The sequence below is a fragment of the Trematosphaeria pertusa genome, assembly GCF_010094035.1.
Source record: "Trematosphaeria pertusa strain CBS 122368 unplaced genomic scaffold BU26scaffold_1, whole genome shotgun sequence".
NCBI classification, from domain to species: domain Eukaryota; kingdom Fungi; phylum Ascomycota; class Dothideomycetes; order Pleosporales; family Trematosphaeriaceae; genus Trematosphaeria; species Trematosphaeria pertusa.
In genome coordinates, this window is record NW_022987212.1 from 3,602,151 (window position 1) to 3,621,008 (window position 18,858).

The 18,858-nt window shown below is 54.2% G+C and overlaps 6 protein-coding genes across 6 annotated transcripts; 5 read left to right on the forward strand and 1 right to left on the reverse strand.

The window, feature by feature from the left end:
• Nucleotides 1-203: 203 nt before the first annotated feature.
• Nucleotides 204-2,037, forward strand: BU26DRAFT_445976 (TIP49-domain-containing protein). The gene is made up of 4 exons (XM_033824600.1): nt 204-456; nt 509-728; nt 845-1,392; nt 1,444-2,037. The coding sequence occupies exons 1-4, from the start codon at nt 301-303 to the stop codon at nt 1,909-1,911; spliced, it is 1,392 nt and encodes a 463-aa protein (XP_033691885.1). The 5' UTR covers nt 204-300; the 3' UTR covers nt 1,912-2,037.
• Nucleotides 2,038-2,084: 47 nt separating this feature from the next.
• On the forward strand, nt 2,085-3,204 carry BU26DRAFT_31237 (uncharacterized protein). Its single transcript, XM_033821934.1, has one exon. It carries the CDS (start codon nt 2,258-2,260, stop codon nt 2,786-2,788), a length of 531 nt encoding a protein of 176 aa, XP_033691886.1. The 5' UTR covers nt 2,085-2,257; the 3' UTR covers nt 2,789-3,204.
• Nucleotides 3,205-4,350, reverse strand: BU26DRAFT_31236 (uncharacterized protein). Its single transcript, XM_033821933.1, has 2 exons — nt 3,938-4,350; nt 3,205-3,858 (listed from the first exon to the last, which is right to left on the reverse strand). Exons 1-2 carry the CDS (start codon nt 4,258-4,260, stop codon nt 3,621-3,623), a joined length of 561 nt encoding a protein of 186 aa, XP_033691887.1. The 5' UTR covers nt 4,261-4,350; the 3' UTR covers nt 3,205-3,620.
• A 143-nt stretch (nt 4,351-4,493) lies between these two features.
• BU26DRAFT_31172 (triacylglycerol lipase-like protein) lies at nt 4,494-6,725 on the forward strand. The gene is made up of 4 exons (XM_033821928.1): nt 4,494-4,903; nt 4,956-5,318; nt 5,379-6,361; nt 6,482-6,725. The coding sequence occupies exons 1-4, from the start codon at nt 4,676-4,678 to the stop codon at nt 6,579-6,581; spliced, it is 1,674 nt and encodes a 557-aa protein (XP_033691888.1). The 5' UTR covers nt 4,494-4,675; the 3' UTR covers nt 6,582-6,725.
• A 765-nt stretch (nt 6,726-7,490) lies between these two features.
• On the forward strand, nt 7,491-14,486 carry BU26DRAFT_599495 (uncharacterized protein). Its single transcript, XM_033835105.1, has 2 exons — nt 7,491-13,400; nt 13,450-14,486. The coding sequence occupies exons 1-2, from the start codon at nt 7,826-7,828 to the stop codon at nt 14,079-14,081; spliced, it is 6,207 nt and encodes a 2,068-aa protein (XP_033691889.1). The 5' UTR covers nt 7,491-7,825; the 3' UTR covers nt 14,082-14,486.
• A 143-nt stretch (nt 14,487-14,629) lies between these two features.
• On the forward strand, nt 14,630-18,606 carry BU26DRAFT_445989 (NUC173-domain-containing protein). The gene is made up of 3 exons (XM_033824601.1): nt 14,630-14,718; nt 14,767-16,668; nt 16,723-18,606. The coding sequence occupies exons 1-3, from the start codon at nt 14,656-14,658 to the stop codon at nt 18,544-18,546; spliced, it is 3,789 nt and encodes a 1,262-aa protein (XP_033691890.1). The 5' UTR covers nt 14,630-14,655; the 3' UTR covers nt 18,547-18,606.
• Nucleotides 18,607-18,858: the final 252 nt, after the last annotated feature.

Here is an 18,858-nt window from a genome sequence, read left to right on the forward strand (position 1 = left end):
GGGGGAGTTTGTGCTGTCGAAAGGGCGGTTGGTGATTGTCGGAGAGCGGGCGGAGGTGGAGTCGCAGGCGGGTGGCCAAAGGAGGTGCTCGCTTGGGGCAAGGCTGCGCTGATTGGCCAAGGGCGGCTAGGTGGGCGAGAGCTCAGAGCTCCCGCTCCCGAAAATCTCAAGCAACGCGAAAACACCACCTCAGCACCCGCATCCTCAACGTCGCCCTATTCTCCCTGTCCACGCACACTCCGAGTTTCGAGCGCGACGGCAATAAATCCGTCCGGGAATTGATAGCTTGCGACAGCCACCATGGCGGCACCGGTACCCGTCAGCGAGGTGAAGAGCAATACGCGCGAGAACAGGACAGCTGCGCACTCGCATATCAAGGGATTGGGTCTGAAAGGGCCTGATGGTCATGCAGATCCTTCGGGTGGAGGGTTCATCGGGCAGGCCGCAGCTCGAGAGGTACTTTGCCCGATAACTCGCGCGGCTAGGGGTAGTATTAACAGTTTTGCAGGCATGTGGTTTGGTCGTCGACCTCGTGAAGCAAAAGAAGATGTCAGGAAGAGCAGTTCTGCTGGCTGGAGGACCGGGGACGGGCAAGACCGCGCTTGCGCTGGCGGTCAGCCAGGAGCTGGGGACGAAAGTGCCCTTCTGCCCCATCGTTGGCAGCGAGATATACTCAGCGGAGGTGAAGAAGACGGAGGCGCTTATGGAGAATTTTCGGAGAGCGATAGGTAGGTGCTTCAGCCCCGTTTGCATGATGTGCGTGGGGGTCAGAGACCATTCACATAGGGATGGCTGCCTACCGCCGCGTTGCGCTCTTTAGGGGTGCGCTAATGTTTGTTGACAGGCCTCCGTGTCAAGGAAACCAAAGAAGTCTACGAAGGCGAGGTGACTGAGCTCACGCCTGAGGAAGCAGAGAACCCGCTAGGTGGCTACGGGCGCACGATATCGCATCTTCTCATCACCCTTAAATCCGCCAGAGGAACGAAGAAGCTACGGCTCGATCCATCGATATATGAAGCCATACAGAAGGAGCGCGTCCGCCTCGGAGATGTCGTCTACATCGAAGCCAACACGGGCGCCGTGAAGCGCGTAGGGCGTTCAGACGCATATGCCACGGAGTTCGATCTAGAGGCGGAGGAGTATGTACCGATACCCAAGGGCGATGTGCACAAGAAGAAGGAGATTGTGCAGGATGTCACCCTGCATGACCTCGACGTTGCGAATGCAAGGCCACAAGGCGGACAGGACATCATGAGCATGATGGGCCAGCTTATGAAGCCGAAGAAGACGGAGATCACGGAGAAGCTGCGGTTAGAGATCAACAAGGTGGTCAGCAAGTATATTGACCAGGGCGTCGCAGACTTAGTACCAGGTGTGCTATTCATCGACGAGGTAAACACGCTGATTCTTCTATTTGTTTGCACATAATGCTAATTCGATTAGGTCCACATGCTCGATCTTGAAGCCTTCACGTTCCTCAATCGCGCCCTAGAGTCTCCGCTATCACCTCTCGTCATCCTAGCTTCGAACCGTGGCCTCACTCATGTCCGTGGCGCACCAAACCTCCCACCATCGGCACACGGCATTCCCCCAGATCTTCTTGCCCGCCTTCTAATCATTCCGACGCACCCCTACACCCCGTCGGAAATCAAATCCATCATTAAGACTCGATCAAGGACAGAAGGCCTCAGTCTGGCACCGGCCGCTCTCGACAAGGTCAGCCAGCTTGGCGAAAAGGTCAGCTTGCGCTACGCGCTACAGCTGCTTGCTCCCGCAAGTATTTTGGCCAAGGTTAGCGGACGGCAGGGCGGCACTATCGAGGTGGACGACGTCAACGAATGCGAGGGATTGTTCTTGGATGCGAGGAGGAGCGCACAGAACCTCGCATCAACGAATGGGTTTATTGTATAGGCGCTTGTGGAAGGGTCTGTACGATAGGTCGGCGTTGGAGGCAAGGGCTGGCGTGCGTCGGGTACGGATATCTTTCAACGGGACTATGTGACGGCACAAAGAACGGAATCAAAACTGAGTAATCTTTTCATGCTTCTTTGCTGCCCATGTAAGTGATGTTTCCGGAGAGTTGAGAGTGGGCGTCGAAAGGCACTTCCGCCGCCACTCCGATTGGCCTGTTGGGCCGCGGCTCAAATGGCTGGGTGAAAGTTCTCCAGCTTCCAATCTTTCGCCGCTCAAACAACCACACCTACACCAATCTTCCCAACGCACCACAACATCTTCAGATAAACGCCAAGCCATCATAATGCAAAGAACGATGCTCCGTCTCCCGCGCCGGGTGTCCCGCCGCACAATCCCCACCCGCTGCCTCAGCACAACAGCACGCCACTCCTCTCAAACCTCTCCCTTCGACAGCAGTCCCGCACCACCGCGTCTCCCAAAAGAAGAACAGGAAATCTTCGAGCGCCTCCAGCGGCAAAGCACTGGCGCGTTTAGCACCCCACGTTCCGAACCCTCCACCGACATCCGCGCTCGTATAAACCAATCCCCGGACTCTGCCTCCTCCTCCTCGTCCTCGTCCGCCGACATCCGCATGCGCATAAACCTGTCCCCGGACTCCTCCTCCGCATCAGAGAATACTGAGGTGAACGTGCAAGCAGGAGCCAGGATACCGGAGGGCGAAGAAGTGCATCCGAATCTGCGGAAGGGCGCGCCGCCGGAGTTTGAGGGCGAGGTTAATCCGCGGACGGGGGAGGTCGGCGGGCCGAAGAATGAGCCGTTGAGGTGGGGCGCGGGGAGCGATTGGAGTTATAATGGGAGGGTTACGGATTTTTAGGGGGGTGTGGAGGGGAAGGGAGAGGGGAAGGCTAAAGGGATGTGTACGATATAGAGTCTGCCCCCGGGGCTCGGAGTGCTGTGGGCAACGCTGAAGACATGGCGGATGTACGAGAGATGTCGTAGCGGGCTACAAATGCCTGCTTTGCAAATTCACAACACTCAATTGCAACGATCGGAAGGGACAGGACAGTTCGCAACATACCTACGCCGTACTTCGTGTCATGAATCATTAGGCGTAGGTCGAAGCAGCAAAATTGGCCGAGATCCTGAAGGTTGTGGGCGGCGTCGGGGATTCCTTCAAAATGGCCTGATCTTTTGGCCCAAACAGCCTTGCACAGCAAGTCTGTGCTGTGGCATAAGCTTCTGTAAGCTTTCTTGGATATTATGCTGCAGTGCTTAACCCCCGAGCTAACGCCTGATTGTGAAGCAGTGATCGATATGATCTCTAGGCTGAAAAATGGCGGTGTCGATGAGAGATATTCTCATACTTGGATAAGGAGACGGAGTGGATAACTGTTCAGGTCAGCTCATGGAGACCTTGCAGGTAACCAGGAAGTATTCCGATGTAAGCCATGTGCAGCACATGTAACCAATCAGAGCCCCACCGTGTCCCTTATGCATAGCTCCTAACGCTTTGTAGGGGTCAGTATGCTGATCTGTCCAGCAGCTGAAAAGAGAAGTGGACAGAATGATGCAAATGATTGTGACTATCGATCCGACACCGCCTAGTGGAAGGCTGTGGCGTCCCACTCCGAGGACCCACTTTGCTCAGTATTATTCAGCGGTCTGTCCAGCGCCGGCTGTCAAGTGACATCGTGTCCACATAGACCTCAGCAAACACGAAAGTGGAAATTTCGACCGCTTTTACGCTGTCGAATTGCGGCAGTATTCCGCTGCACGTGTTCCGTTGGACCGCGCCGGCTTCCTACGCCGTTTTCACAACTGTTTTCGTGAAAGTGAGGAGCTGACTCCAACGATAGCTGGAGCATAGCCTCGTTTCGATGTTTCGGTCTCCGCGGGCTACTGCACAGGAGCGAACATGTCGGGATCAGCGTTTCATTCGTAATCCTGCTCGTCGATCAGCGGCAGGCGAGAGCCAAGGGATGAAAGAATGCAGGTGCGCTTGGCACCGCATTCTTGAACTGACCTCATCTCTGTCGTCAAGACTCGGCACCAGCACGCAAGCGGCGTTGCTTTTCCATACGATTTCTTCAATGGAAGCTTTCCTTTGCCGCGATTATGGCCGTACTGAACGCAGGAAGCGCGTCGGCTGCGCCCCCGGCAATTTGCGCGCGCGTTGCGGAGGGGGAACAGGCCAATCGTGGAGCTGCAGCGCTGCAATGCACGAGCAAGGTCTGGATGTGTGATGGGTCCATGCTTCCGCGACGAGGAGCGCTGGAGCTGCGACGAAACTGTGCAGCGGTCTAACGCTTTTGTAAGAGGGCCCGGAGTTATTATAACGAGGTCCATCCCTCCGGGAGAGCGCGGAGCGGCTTAGCCCCATACCTGAATCCTCTCTGCTTTTCCTATAAACACTGGCTTGACGTTTTCTGTATCTCATCCACATGGCTGTAAGTTTCCGCGGATATCTTCCGATTTTATGTACTTTGCTGACCCTTCAGCGGCTGTGAAATTACCAGAAGGGACCATGATAACGCAGTGTCACGATGCATCCTGGAAGTTCATTCTTCAGTTGTCACCGACAACCCGATAGTTTGCCCTCACGATAGCACTCCAGCACCCGCCAGCCCATCGCAACACCGCCTTCAGTCTTCCCACCGGCCCCCAGTTTCACTCAACTCTACTCGCTCCACATCTATCTCCTGCCACCATTCATAAAGAGCTACTATTTTGGTTTCAAGAGATTCATGTCTTCGACGCAGCAATGTTGCTTTCCCTCTTCTTGCTGCTCGCGCTCTGCGTTCAGCAACTCGTAGCTGTCGACCTGGTTGTCGACCTCGGGTACGCCAAGTACCGCGGATTGCAATTGCCGCATGGCATTACGCGCTGGGCGGGTATGCGATATGCTCAAAGCCCGTCTCGATTGAACGGAATGCGGTTTACGGCTCCTCAGGATCCTCTTCCTGTCCGCGGCATTGTCAATGCAACCGAGGTGGGCAGCGCTGACAAATCCGTTATGCATATTAAAGCTCACAACATCTTAGTTCGGACCTTTGTGCATCGGCACGGGCAGCAACCTTAAAAACGAGTTCGGGGGTAGATGGTCGGAGGACTGCCTGTTTGCCAATGTCTTCGCGCCGTCCAATGCGACAAATACTAGCAGTCTCCCCGTGTACGTATTCATTCAGGGTGGCGGCTTCAACAGCAACGGGAATGCCAACTACAATGGGAGCGACTTGATTCAGGCTGCAAAGGGGCAGATAGTTGTGGTGAACTTCAACTACCGCGTCGGACCATATGGCTTCTTGGCCAGCAAAGAGATCGCAGAAAACAAGACCCTGAGTCTCAACAACGGGTTGAAGGACCAGCGGCAACTGCTGAAGTGGGTTCAGGATCACATCAGCCAGGTTCGTGGGCCTTCTTTCCGCAACGCCTTGTTGAGTCGTATATGCTGACTCGCTCTATAGTTTGGCGGAGACCCTAACCATGTTACTCTTGGTGGCGCCAGCGCTGGAGCTGGATCCGTCGTGCTCCAGCTAACAGCATACGGAGGCCGTGATGACAAGCTCTTCCATGCAACTGCAGCAGAGTCTCCCGCGACGCCACCACTTCGCGATGTTACGGACAGTCAATGGGCGTATGATGCCCTGCTGAAGAAGGCAGCGTGCGAGGACCTCGAGTGCCTACGAACGATGGACGCCGTTACATTCCAAAACGCGGTGCGAGGCATCAAAATGCCTTTCCCAGGTGGCAAGAACCCACCAATCTTCTTCTGGAACCCAACACTAGACGACGACTTCATCCAGGACTACACATACAATGAGTTTAAAAACGGCCATTACGTCAAGGTTCCTACGATCTTCGGAGATGCCACTAACGAGGGTACAATCTTCACGCCGAAGTCGGTCAATTCGCTGATGAAAGCGGACACCTTCATCTCCGACCAGTTCCCCAATTTCAACAAACAAGACCAGCAGAGCATCCAGTCCGTGTGGCCAGGTCCTCCGAACCACATCAACGACGGACGGTGGAGGAACGTGGCGGCCGACATATACGGGCACATACGCTATCAATGCCCGTGTCTCAACTTCTCGTCCTCGTATGCTGTCAACGGTAGTTTTCCCACCTGGCAATACCGCTACAATGTGGGCACCGCCCTCCACGTTTCGGAACTTGGCCCCATCTGGAACAATGGGACAACTGCTGCCGGAGTTTTTATTCAGGCGTATTGGGCGTCCTTCATTCGATCGTTCGATCCGAATAAGTATGCGACCGAGTTCCTGGCCGCCAACAGCAACGCGCTCACGTCTCCCACTTGGGAGGAGTTTGGTCAGGGGAACGGGAAAAGGATGCTGTTCGATAATAAGAACGTGGTGCAAATGGAGGAGGTGACGAACCAGGAGTGGAGCAGGTGCGACACTATCACCGGCATGGGGCTGCAATTACAACAGTGAGTGTCCCCTCTTCAATTCCAGCATGCGGCGGGGTTGGTACTCTATGGCGGGGGTCGACGCTTTACTAGATTTCATTTTTTACTGTGTTGAGGAATGTAAATGCTGACGGCTCATAGGGTCCAATCTGCCGGAAGTCGAGTTGCCTCCCTTACTTGGGCTCCATACCTGACCTACGCTGCTGTCGCTCTTGGCCTCGTCCAGTGGCTCTATCCTTGAGCCTTGAGTCGCATTTGGACGACTTGTTCTCAAGGAAGGAATTCTCGCTAAGATGGGCCTCCAAAACCAACACCATAAAAGAACTCGGACGGCGAATACAACATACACCTTGCCGGGACAGTGGCACTTAACGTCGCTCCAATTGGATCCAATAGAACCGACTTCTAGAGTCGTCTATCGGTAGAAAGGAAGCAATGGGACCTCCATACAAGCGAATTGATTAGGGTCTGAAGCCGGCCGTCGCAATATCGACATGGAATATAGGGGGTCCGTCCATTCGCGAAGGATCAGAAGAGCTCGGGCACAGGGATGAATGTCGGAATAAAACACAGTACACAGCCGGGTGGCTGTTGAGCGATGGGATGGCGGATCATGCTGTGGCGCCGCCTTATGTAGCTGCGGCGGCTATAGGGGGTGATGTTCTGCAGGATCGGGGGGAAACGAAGTAGATGCGGATGATGCCATCGCCAAGGTCGCGATGTACGATGTACGCAATGCCCACCGTGTTCAGCAAATCGACCAGATCCACAGGCGGAACTTTTCTGACTCGTTATCTCGCTCGATGGGGCACCCGGGCAGATCATTCATGCGGCGATCTGATATATTATCTGCTGAAATTGTGTGCATCTTCCGAAGACGGGTAATCGGCGCACGGGGCTGCACCGCCAGCCCAGACGCGTGACAGCATTTCGCGATGTACGGCAGTGACGAAGCGGATGCAGGCGATTGGAGGCAGCAGAGCAGACAATGGCTTTCAATTCATCTGAAACAAATATAGCTGTATGCGGGACGCGCGGGACGCACGAGACGCGATGCTAAGCACGCCGGGCGCCGTATGCATCCCGGCTGGTCTGTGCGGCTGCAGGAACACCTGCGACGTGAGTTTTTTGACACGCCCAAGACGGCGGTCGCACCCATCACTGCCAGCCTGCCAGTCCCCTCTGACACAGATTCCTCTTCTGTCCGCCACAGTTGCAGCCACTGACTCGACCACCCGGCGCTGTCGCCATCCCTCCGCTTTCCCTTTCGGGTGCTCCTGCGGCGTCGGCCCCAGGTGCTCGTACTCCAGGCTCTGTCTGGTACCTCCGCGACGCTCTCCGCACCACCCCATCAGGGGCACCATCACAACAATTGCCCACGACGCCGGTCGCGCTCGACATCTTGGAGAGACGTCCCCGTCGACGCGTCGCCCCGTGATGCGCTTGCGCCCACACGCTCCCCGATAGCGCACATCGTCTGGTGCCATGCCTGGCTGGCGGCCGCTCCCGCGAATCGCGTTCGCAATCTGTGTATATCCCTTCCAGCCCTCGTCGCCGGCCGACCTGCCCCTCGAGATTGGCGATGAGCTGTACATTATTGAGCAGGGAGGGAAGGATGGCTCGTGGTATCGGGGGTACTTGGTTGCACCCCCCTCGCTGCTGGCAGGCCTGACCAGTGTCAAGGGACAGACGCTGGAGGCACGCGTGTTCTCGGGCATCTTCCCGCGGTGCTGCGTCGAGGTGCGCGAGGTGCTGGGCGAGGGCAAGAATACACCGACCCTCCCCGACGGGCCTGAGAAATTGCCTCCGTCGCGCGGGAGCCATGGCGAGCATGCCACCAACGGTGTCATCACGCCGACCGAAAGCACAAGTGCTACTTCGCCCGCTGGAAGGGGTTCTGCTTCGCACGCCAAAAGGGCGTCCAAGTCCGATACCGTCCCTGCGCTCCCAACCTCCGTCTCGCGCCCACTGTCCAGACGGCGCTCGTCCAAGAAGCGCGCCGGCAGCTACGCCTCTCAGTGGACGGCCCGCTCTGATCACCTCCAGCAGCTCGCACTTCCCCTGTCTCCCGTCTCTACGGCCTCCCACGACCCCACCGCACCGCGACCGCCGGCGCCGGTACCTATGCTGAAAATCGGCGACGAGACCCCGACATCAGCCCAGGAGCCATTGGTCGACGAGATTGCTTCCTGCTTGCGAGAATGGCACTCTACAAAGTTACACGAGCTTCTGTTAGCAAGGAGATACAGTGCGTTGGAGAAAATGTCGGCGCTAGTGCAGCGATTGGATACGGCACGGCGGCAACTGTTGCACAGGGTTCTGACGGCGAAAGAGTTGGAGGCGGTGCGCGAGACCACGGTCTGGGACCTAGTCACGGGTAACAAGATGCTATGCGGGGACGTAATCGTGCGAAGCCCTTCGCAGCGCGGCCGCATATTGACGGGAGACGACTCAGCTATCGAGATCACGAAACTGCAGTCGATGATGAGCTTATTGGACGGTCGTCCAGTCCCTCATATCGACGAGCACAACCTGCACCACCTGTTTGTGAACTTCAAGCAAGTGCTGGGTGACGTTGCACGGGGCTCCGCTCAAGTGAGCATGCATCTGTGTCTCAAGGTACCCGGCTCGGCACCACAGCCCCTTTCGGAAGCATACTCATTCGATCTGACTTCTCGGGATGGCACGCCCATATCACTGTCGGGCGAGAAACTCAGGTCTCTCTTCGTCGACTTAAGCTCAACCGATATTGGCGAAGGCGCTGGCTCCGGATCCAGCCTTTACCTCGTTTTTAGATTGCTTGTGAACGAACCAGTGCGCACAAGTTCGACAACCGCGCACCACGCTCCCAAGGAGAGTATGTCTAGCGTCAGGCCGGGGATACAACCCTCCCAGTTTGGGAGCATCAAAGGCGGAAGGCGCAGTGTGATGTTTGGCTCAAAACGGAAAGAGTCGAGCCACTCCAACATAAGCTCGGCTGAAATGCGACCAACGAGCGTTGACACGACTCGAGCCCAGAGTCAAGATGGACGACCAGAGTCTGTGTCAGTGACAAAGCCTAGATCATCTTCCAAGGACCAGAAAACATTGAAGAGAGCTGTGGCTGTTGGCGTCGTCCGTGTTGACCCGCTTCTGCGAGCTCAGTCGGAAACGGATCAGAATGTTACGCTGTGGTGCCTCCCGGCGCCTTTTGACGAAATTACGGACGAGGATACTGGCTGGGAGGATGTTCTGACCGAACTCTTTCCAAGCGCAAACGGGAAATACAAAAAGCACCCCCAAATCAGCCGTGTCACGGTGCACCTCAAAGCGTTTGCGAATCCGGATACAGAGACTCTGGTGGAGAAGACGCCTACGTTGCTCCACAACATCAGGCAGAGTCGGAAAATTGGTTTCTCGGGCGCCCCCACCAAGCCACGCAGTGACATCTACCTGACCTTGGCCGAGGCTTTCCTTCCTAAGAATGCCTTCCTAGCGCATCCCAAAACAGGAACTGTTCCTCTCACAACAACCTCATCCATGGACAACCTTCAGTTGACTATTGAAGTCCGGAAAGCTTCTGGAGAACGCATCGAAGGATGCATCTATCCCTCGAGTAACAGCGCAGGGCACACGGCCTGGCGCACGACTGCGGTAGAAAGGGGCGAATCGTGGAATCTTACCATTCGACTTGCCATCAATCCCGAGGACGTACCAGGGTCGCATATTGTTATGAGCATAGCGGATGCTCCTGGCTTCCCTTTTGCCCTGTGCTGGATGCCTCTTTGGAACCAGGATGCGTTTGCTCGAGATGGTCAGCATTCCCTTTCGTTATACCGGTACGATGAGTACACTTCGAGCATGATCGCCGGGAAAGGTGCTTACCTTGGTCTTCCCTGGAGTTCGAGAAAGAAAGATGAGCAAGTTATGGGACCAATGGCTTGTCTGCACCTACGAACATATCTCTGTAGCACCAAGTACTCGCAGGATCCGACCCTACTCGGTCTTCTCAAATGGCGCGATCAAGCGGGTGGAGATTTGATTGGAATGCTCAAGAGATTTCCCTTCGTTCCGGAAATTGAGATTGTCAAGCTTTTGAACGAGGTTTTCGATGCCTTGTTCGAAATTCTAGTGGAGTATGCCGGAAGCGATGAGTACGAAGATCACGTTTTCAACGCGCTTGTCACTGTCCTCGGAATCGTTCATGATCGGCGCTTCAATCTGGGCCCGCTGGTTGACCAGTATGCGGAAACAAGGTTCAACTACCCATTCGCCACATCTTGCTTGGTCCGTAGCTATACTCGCCTATTGACGACGCCGACCGATCCCGAGTCGTCTCGGCGCCTGCGAGCGACATTCAAAGTGGGACGACATATTCTCAAGTTCATCATGAACGCTCGACAGCAGCAAAAAGAGAAGGAAGCTGGTATTGGAATTACCAGTCGTCAACCGACCTTCACGAAAGACCTACACGCGATCTTCAGGTCCCTGGAGCTCTTAATGACCAATCCCTCCGCCGTCCTGATTGGAACGAAGACCATTCTCGTTCAGAACTTCCACACATGGCTCCCGGAACTGGCAACGTCGATGGCTCCGATGGAAATACTCAAGTTGACTTCAAGCTTTATCGAATCATGCTCGTCTGCTCAAGGGAAGCTGATTCTGTATAAGATATTGCTGATTCACCATACCTCGGGTCTTGAGATCTTCAAATCGCCGGACACCCGTCGGATGCTCCTCTCGAACACGGTCAAATGGCTTGCGCCGCATTGGGGCAAGGTTGAGACCGTAACAGAGCAATGGAAGGATCAAGTGCGCCTCTGTTGCTCGGTTGTTGCTTCGCAGGTGGAAGAGCTCGGACAGGAGGCCTGCGAATACATTCCGAAGCTGGTGGACTCCTACAGGGCTATACAAGCAACGCCTCGTCAGACTAAAAAAACTCTATCGCTCCTTTTCCCTACGTCGTATCCCTTCCCGTCACGTCCGGCTACAACCCAATCAGATTTTGATGAAGCCCTGGTCGAGATTTCAGCTGTGCTAGCTGCCATGTCGAACCTCCCGACGATTATCCATCTCGATTGGCCGAAGGACGACATCGCGGGCTTCCTATTCTCAGCTCTGCAGGTATACATTTCAATCCTTGACGGCGAGGCGTTCCCTAGCTCGTGGCTAAGCGTGCATATCTACCACCACAAGGCTACCATGCGCACCCTTGAGAGATTCTCTGGTATTTTGATGGACTCCTTCCTCCCGCATCCCGACGAAGCAGACCACTTCAATACCGATCTTTGGCGAGCCTTTTTCGACACTCTGCTGAAGCTAGTCGGTAGCGACGCGCTGGCTTTAGAGACCTTCCCGGAACAGAAACGCCGAGCAGTGTGGAAAATTGCTGGGGATGTGCGAGAACTAGGTGCAGACCTTCTGCAGCGCAGCTGGGAGGCCATCGGATGGGAAACAGGTCCTGAAGACAAGAAACAGTTCGGCCTTGAGAAAATGGGTGGTTTCCAAGTGCAATATGTCCCCGGTCTTGTTGCACCCATTGTCGAACTATGTCTCAGCGTCCACGAAGGCTTGCGAAGCGTTGCCATTGAGGTCTTGCAGACTATGATTGTGAGCGAATGGACTTTGAGCGAAGATCTCTCCTTGATCCAAGCTGAAATGATCGACTGTTTGGACCGTCTTTTCAAATCGAAACACCTCACCGAGGCGGTCTTGCAGAAGCATTTCATTCAAGAGCTCATCGATCTGTTCGAACCTCTGGCTCATGAACCCGACGAAGAGCTGCTCACCGCTGTTAAGAACCTCATCACCACAATCGACGAGCTATTGGATCTACTAGTTGCGGTGCACAGCACGGAGGCTGCTGACGAAGTATTCCATATCATGGATACGCTTCATCTTATGGAATTCCTGAAGGACATGCACAAGGAAGATATCTACATTCGCTACGTTCATCAGCTAGTCCAACTTCAGGCAGATGCGCAGAACTACACGGAAGCGGGCCTTGCCCTCCGACTGCATGCTGACCTCTACGAGTGGGACCCCACTGATATCGTTGACCCGCTAGTCGAACCCAACTTTCCGGCGCAGACATCGTTCGAGCGGAAGGAACAGCTATATTTCCAAATGATCGACTACTACGAGAACGGGCAATCGTGGGACAACGCGCTAGGCACGTATATGGAACTGGCGACTCAATACGAGCATAATGTGTTCGATTTCGCGAAATTGGCCAGGGCGCAGCATGCGATGGCCAAAATCTATGAGAGCATTGCAAAAGGCGACCGTCCAAATCCGCGCTACTTCCGGGTAGTGTACAAAGGCTTGGGCTTCCCTGTGGGTCTACGCGACAAGCACTTCATTTTCGAGGGCTCCCCCAATGACCGCCTGGCCACGTTCACGGACCGTATGCAGCAACAGCATCCTTCGGCCCAGATACTTACGGCCGGAACAGAGCAAGACGTTGAGGGCCAGTACCTCCAAATATTTCCCGTCAGCGCTCAGAAGGACCTAGCACATCCAATCTATCAACGTGCAAAGGTAGCGCAGTCAATTAGGGATTATTATCTTCTTTCCAGACCCTTGCACTTTACGACAGCGTCCCGACGCACCGCTTCGGATGGCCATACAAAGGAGATCACGGTTGAGAAGACTGTTTACACGACTGCCGAGGCCTTCCCTACCATTTTACGAAGAAGCGAGATCGTAGCCGTCGGGTCCGTCACGCTAACACCCCTTCAAACTGCGATCGAACGCACCACTCGCAAAACGGTGGAGCTCCTAGCTTTGGAAAAGAAGGTCGCAGAGGGAGAGGAATCGGCTTTTACCGCTCTTACTCAGGAATTGATGTTTGCTGTCGATACTACCCAGGAAACAAGCGTTGCCAATTATCATGACTTGTTGCCTAAGCCCCCTCGGGCTTCGATTGCATCTGCCGAAGATATGGAGACGCCCCGGGAGCCGAATCCGTTGGAAAACGCGTTGAAGGTCGCATTGACCGATTATGCTTTGATCATCCGACGTTGTTTAGGATTGTACACAAGGCCTGCTCAACAAGCCACCAAAGCAGACCTCACGCAGCGTATGCAAACCACACACATTTTGAATCTCCTAAGCTAACACCTAGACAGGACTCGAGATAGCATTCAACGATGAGCTGGCTAGCCTCATGCCCGTCATTCTGCCGCAGCCTATCCGCTCCCCAACCGGTTCCTGGCTCGCCGCGGCGACGTCCCCTTCGCGAGTAGCAAGCCCCGTGTCTAATCCCATCCCGCAAGTCAATGGTACCCGCGTGTCATCCCCCGTATCAGAAGCCAGGCCGGCAAGACAAGACAAGAAGAGACTAAGCCTTGCATTCTTCAGCAAGAGCGGTTCTACGGACGAGGCTCCCCCGGAGAAAGAACGCAAAGCAGAAAAGCCAACCAAGGAAGAGCATCCAGACGCGGCGTCCACTACCGCATCATCGCGCAGCCGAAGCAAGGACACCACTAAGAATCGACTAAGCCTAAGCTTCCTCGCGCCCACTTCTCCGACTCCGGAAGCTCTTCCTCACTTTCCTAGCCAGCAGAGCCTTAAACAAGCAAACAACCGCGGTCAAAGTATCGACAGTCGCCCAGAGACCAGCAAGAGCGGAAAGAGTGAGAAGTCCGATCACCATAGGAAAGGGAGTGTGAAGAAGAGGTTGAGTATCTTGAATATCGGGAAGAAGAGCAGCAAGAGCAGCGTTAGAGGACGCGTGGATGATACCCTGGCAGAAGAGTGACCTGTCGATACTTCTCTTTCCGACGTTTCTTTCTTTTCGAAGCGGTAACTGGCCGTTTAATTTTTGGTTATCTTGTTTGGATAGCGGTGGACCTGCGCTTCAGCGCCACAGCGTGTTTTATTTTGGATCTCGACGGATATATGTGTTGGAAACTGATGATAGGGAGGGTTCGTATTCGTTTACTTTTGTCTTGCGGTTTCGTGGATTCTTCTGGAGCTGTTCTTTAGCATGGAGCAGGCGGATCTAGATGGATGGATACGTCTGGGCTGCCGCAGCGCGATGCGAACCTTTTGTGTATGAAGTAGGATTACCATGGCTGCGTAGGTTGGCTTCTGGTCCTGTTTATACCCTGACCTCTTGATCGAGGCTCTTCCAAAATAGATGGAATTAAACTGTTTTTCTGCGCGTTGTGTAATTTAGCGATGGTATCGATTGGTGAATACTTATTGCCAAGACTATCATGTGACCTTATCGATTACGAACCCTTCTCACCGCCCGGCAAAATTGTTTTGTGCGCCGAACTTTTTGCTCGGCGCAGACCTCCACCACAGCAGTGCTCGACGAACTGCCCGCCATGTCGCTAGAGGAGAGACTGAGCAAGGTACGGGACTCGCCGAAGCTACAAAATCAGCAGCAGGTAAGTTCGTCGTCCCAATACTCTATTCATCGCGCGCTAAGTTTGCAGAATGCTGTGGTGCTCTCCGCAATCGAGGATACCCTCAAGCAGCAGAAGTCAGAATTCACACCGACCGCGTATTTTGCCGCGCTGCTCTCTCTTCTAGGACGTCAGGTTTCGAGCCAAGGCATAGCGAACAAAGAAACTGCGACGTCTATTATCTATTTACTCGATCTCGTTACGCCCCACGTCCCCGCGCCGCTGCTGCGATCGAAATTCTCAGAAATCCTCACGAGTCTTGCGCCGGCGCTCACACACCCCGATGCAGAAGCTCCGCTCCTCCGTTCGTCGATAGGATGTTTGGAATCGCTGCTTGTAGTACAAGATGCGCGGGCGTGGGAGCTCCCACATACCCAGATTAGCCCACGAAGGGCTGTCGCGGGGCTTTTACAGATCGCGGTGGACCACAGGCCTAAAGTCAGGAAGAGGGCGCAGGATGCGCTGGCGAAAGTGTTGAACAACCCGCCACCGAGCCCTTCACTCGATCATCCTGTTGCGGATATGTGCGCGGAGACGGCGCTGAAGATGTTGAAGGATATTGCAGAGGCTGCAGGCAAGACGAAGAAGCACAAAGGACAAAAGGATGAGCAAAGACGTGAACCGGACCTCATTCATGCTTTGCAGCTGATCAAGACAATTGCGACTTCATCCGGAGGTTGGCCGAGCAGGAAGATCGACGTCCTGTGCGAGCTCCTGCTAAATATCTCAAGGTCAAGCAGCGAGTACCTTACCATGGCTGCATTTGAGATCTTCGAGATTATATTCGCAGGTATGGCGGACGAGGTCTCCTCGGCAAAGCTCCCACGACTGCTTGAAGTCATTTCGGAGCTGCAGCCTTCGAAGAACGACACACAGCTGCTTCCTCCCTGGATAGCAGTCATCTCCAGAGGATATGAAGTCTCCGCGCATATTGAACCCGAGGATACCTTTATGAAACTTCCCGAACTCTTCACCACGATATCCAGCTACCTTGAATCCTCGTCGCATAATATCCGCGTTTCCGCCTCGGAATGCTTGATTTCCTTCCTAGTGAATCTTATTCCGGACAGTGTAATACTCGAACCATCGATCTATGATGAGAAGATTTTGGAGAAGGTGGCGAAGACGGCTCAGGATTTGCTGAGCGTCAAGTATCAGGCTGCTTGGATGGAGGTCTTCAGCATGCTTTGTGCTATGTTTGAAGCTCTCCGGTGGCGCTCGGATCCAATCCTCAAACCCGTCCTGAAGATCGTTGGAGAGCTGAGGAGTAATGAGTCTTTCGCCGGAAAGAAAGAGGCTGACACGGTGATCTCAAGAGCGATTGGTGCTATGGGCCCCGACGTGGTGCTTGAAGTGCTACCCTTGAACTTGCCTAAACCGCCGCCAGGCCAGACAGGCAGAGTATGGATGCTACCACTACTCCGCGATGCTGTTCACAACACTAAGCTGGCGCATTTCAGAGCGGAGATGGTACCGCTTAGCGAAACGCTCTTCCAGAAAGTTATCGACCACGGCGAGAGAGAGAAGACGATGGAGGTTAAAATTTTCGAGACAGTGGTTCAGCAGATATGGTCCATCCTACCAGGTTACTGCGACTTACCGCTCGATCTCACTGAGGCCTTCGACCAGAGCTTTGCGGAGATGCTCGCAAATATCTTGTATGGACAAGCAGATCTGCGGACGGATGTTTGTAGAGCGCTGCAGCATCTCGTCGATAGCAACAAAGCCATTGTTGATCTAGAAGGAGAAGAGGATCTCGTGGCACAGGCACGTATTTCGAAAGCCCAGGCGAAGAAGAACCTGGACTATCTAGCCGGGTTTGCGAGCAACATGCTTGCGGTCCTGTTCAACGTATACAGCCAGACTTTGCCACACTACAGAGGTACCATTCTCAGGACAATAAATGCTTATCTGAGCATTATTCCAGAGAAGGTGAGTACACATGAGGGGAAGGTATAGAATATAATTAGCTAATCATATTAATAGGAGCTCATGGAGACCTTCGAGCGAGTTGCGACTAATCTTGAGGCTGCATTACCGGAGTCGAAGCCCCAGAAGCAGGCCGACAGGGAGAAAGACAAGTCACAAAACAGGATGCCGCCAATGAGCCACACACTCATGGATCTTATCATCACGATAGCACTCTATCTTCCCCGAGAAAGCTATCCTTCGCTCTTTCGAATGGCCACCATAATGGTCAACAAAGATGATGATCCGCAGTTGCAGAAGAAGGCTTATAAACTTATTCCCCGACTGGCGGAGTCGGAGCTCGGAAAAACCGCCCTTCGAGAACGGAACGCTGAACTCCAGCACCTGATGCTTCAAAGTGCTGAGAAAGCTTCCAAACCCGCACGAAGAGATCGGCTGCTCGCTCTATCCCAAATCATTGAGTCTCTACCTCAGACAGATCTACACTTCATCCCCTCGATACTCTCGGAAGTGGTCATCTCTGCCAAAGAGGTGAACCAAAAGGCCAGAGAAGCCGCTTACGAGCTTCTCATTGCCATGGGGGAAAAGATGGCGCAAGGTGGCACTGTTGTCCAGTCCAAAGTACCCAATATGCCCGCAGATGCACCGTCTGTCGAGGCGTCTCTGGAGGAGTACTTCACTATGGTATCTGCCGGTCTTGCAGCCTCTACACCACATATGATTTCCGCCTCGATTACCGCTGTCACCCGGATACTGTTCGAGTTCCATACAAGGATATCCACAGAGACGATACAGAACCTCCTGGAGCTAATGGATATCTTCTTGCAGAATCCCAACCGCGAAATCGTGCAAAGCGTACTTGGCTTCGTCAAGGTGGAGGTGGTCTCGCTCCCTGAATCGCTCATCAAACCGCGTCTCAGTGCATTGCTTCCCAACCTCATGATCTGGAGTCACGAGCATAAAGCAGGCTTCAAATCCAAGGTGAAGCACATCGTCGAGCGCTTGGTGCGCAAATTCGGAGTTGAAGAAGTGGAACGCGCCTGTCCGATGGAGGACCGCAAGCTCATTACCAACATCAGAAAGACGAAGGAGCGCCGCAAGAAGAAGAAAGCACAAGCGGAGGACGACGATGAGGCTGACCAGGAGCGGCCGAAGGGGAGATTCGAAAGCGAGTACGACCAAGCCGTGTACGGTAGCGAAAGTGAGGAGAGTGAAGAGAACGACTCTGAAGATGAATTCGTCAAGGGTCAGAGCCAACAACGGCGCGGCAAAGCAAAGGGAGGAAAAACATACATCGTCGAAGACGAAGACGAGCCGCTCGATCTATTGTCTAAGCATGCGCTGGGCAACATCTCATCGACAAAACCACTCCGGCAACGGAAAGTGCCACAGACGAGAACGAAAGCTCGTACGAACGAAGATGGCAAGCTCATCATCGGCGACTCAGATTCCGGGGACAAGGGTGGGGTCCGTATAAAGAAAGGAGGTAGACACGTCGACGACGAAGACGCCCTCATGGACGTCGACAACGACGCTATTTCCCTTGAAGCAGGTATTAATGCGTATGTTGACGCTATCCGCGGCCGTGATGCAGCCCAGCGGGGCCAGAAAGGCAAGCTAAAGTTTAGCAATAAGAGGAGGGAAGATGAGGATGAAATGGACATTGATAGCGAAGATGACAAGGAGGCGAGGAAGGCGAAGGCTGGTTCCGGCATAGGCAGGGGCGATAAGGGTGGATTCAAGAGCCAGAGGAAGGGGCTAGGCATGCAGAAGGTGAGGGGTGGGAATCAGGGTGCTAACGGCACGAAGGTGCGGGTAGAGAAAACGAGGAGTCCGAAGCATAAGGGATTTGGATCTAAGGGCTTTGCTGGCCCTCGATAGATGGGTCGGTGTGGTAGGATGGGGGATTGATGAGGGGGTGTTTTCTTTTCAATGAAGACGAATAGATACCACAGTTCCTTTTCTTTCGGCCTTCCACATTGTCACCAGGAAACGCAGTCTCCGGCCTCTCTTCTTGGACTGAGTAGGGAACACATTTTCCCGTCAGAATCCAGATCTTGCTACGGTCAAGAGTCGTACCCGTCACTACCCCAGGGCGTCTCCCTCAAAGCCTCGGTCGAAGAATGTCCACGGTGTCGACATCCACCTCAAGCTGTGGCTTGCGGTAACCCAGTTACGAGCCTTTTTGCACCC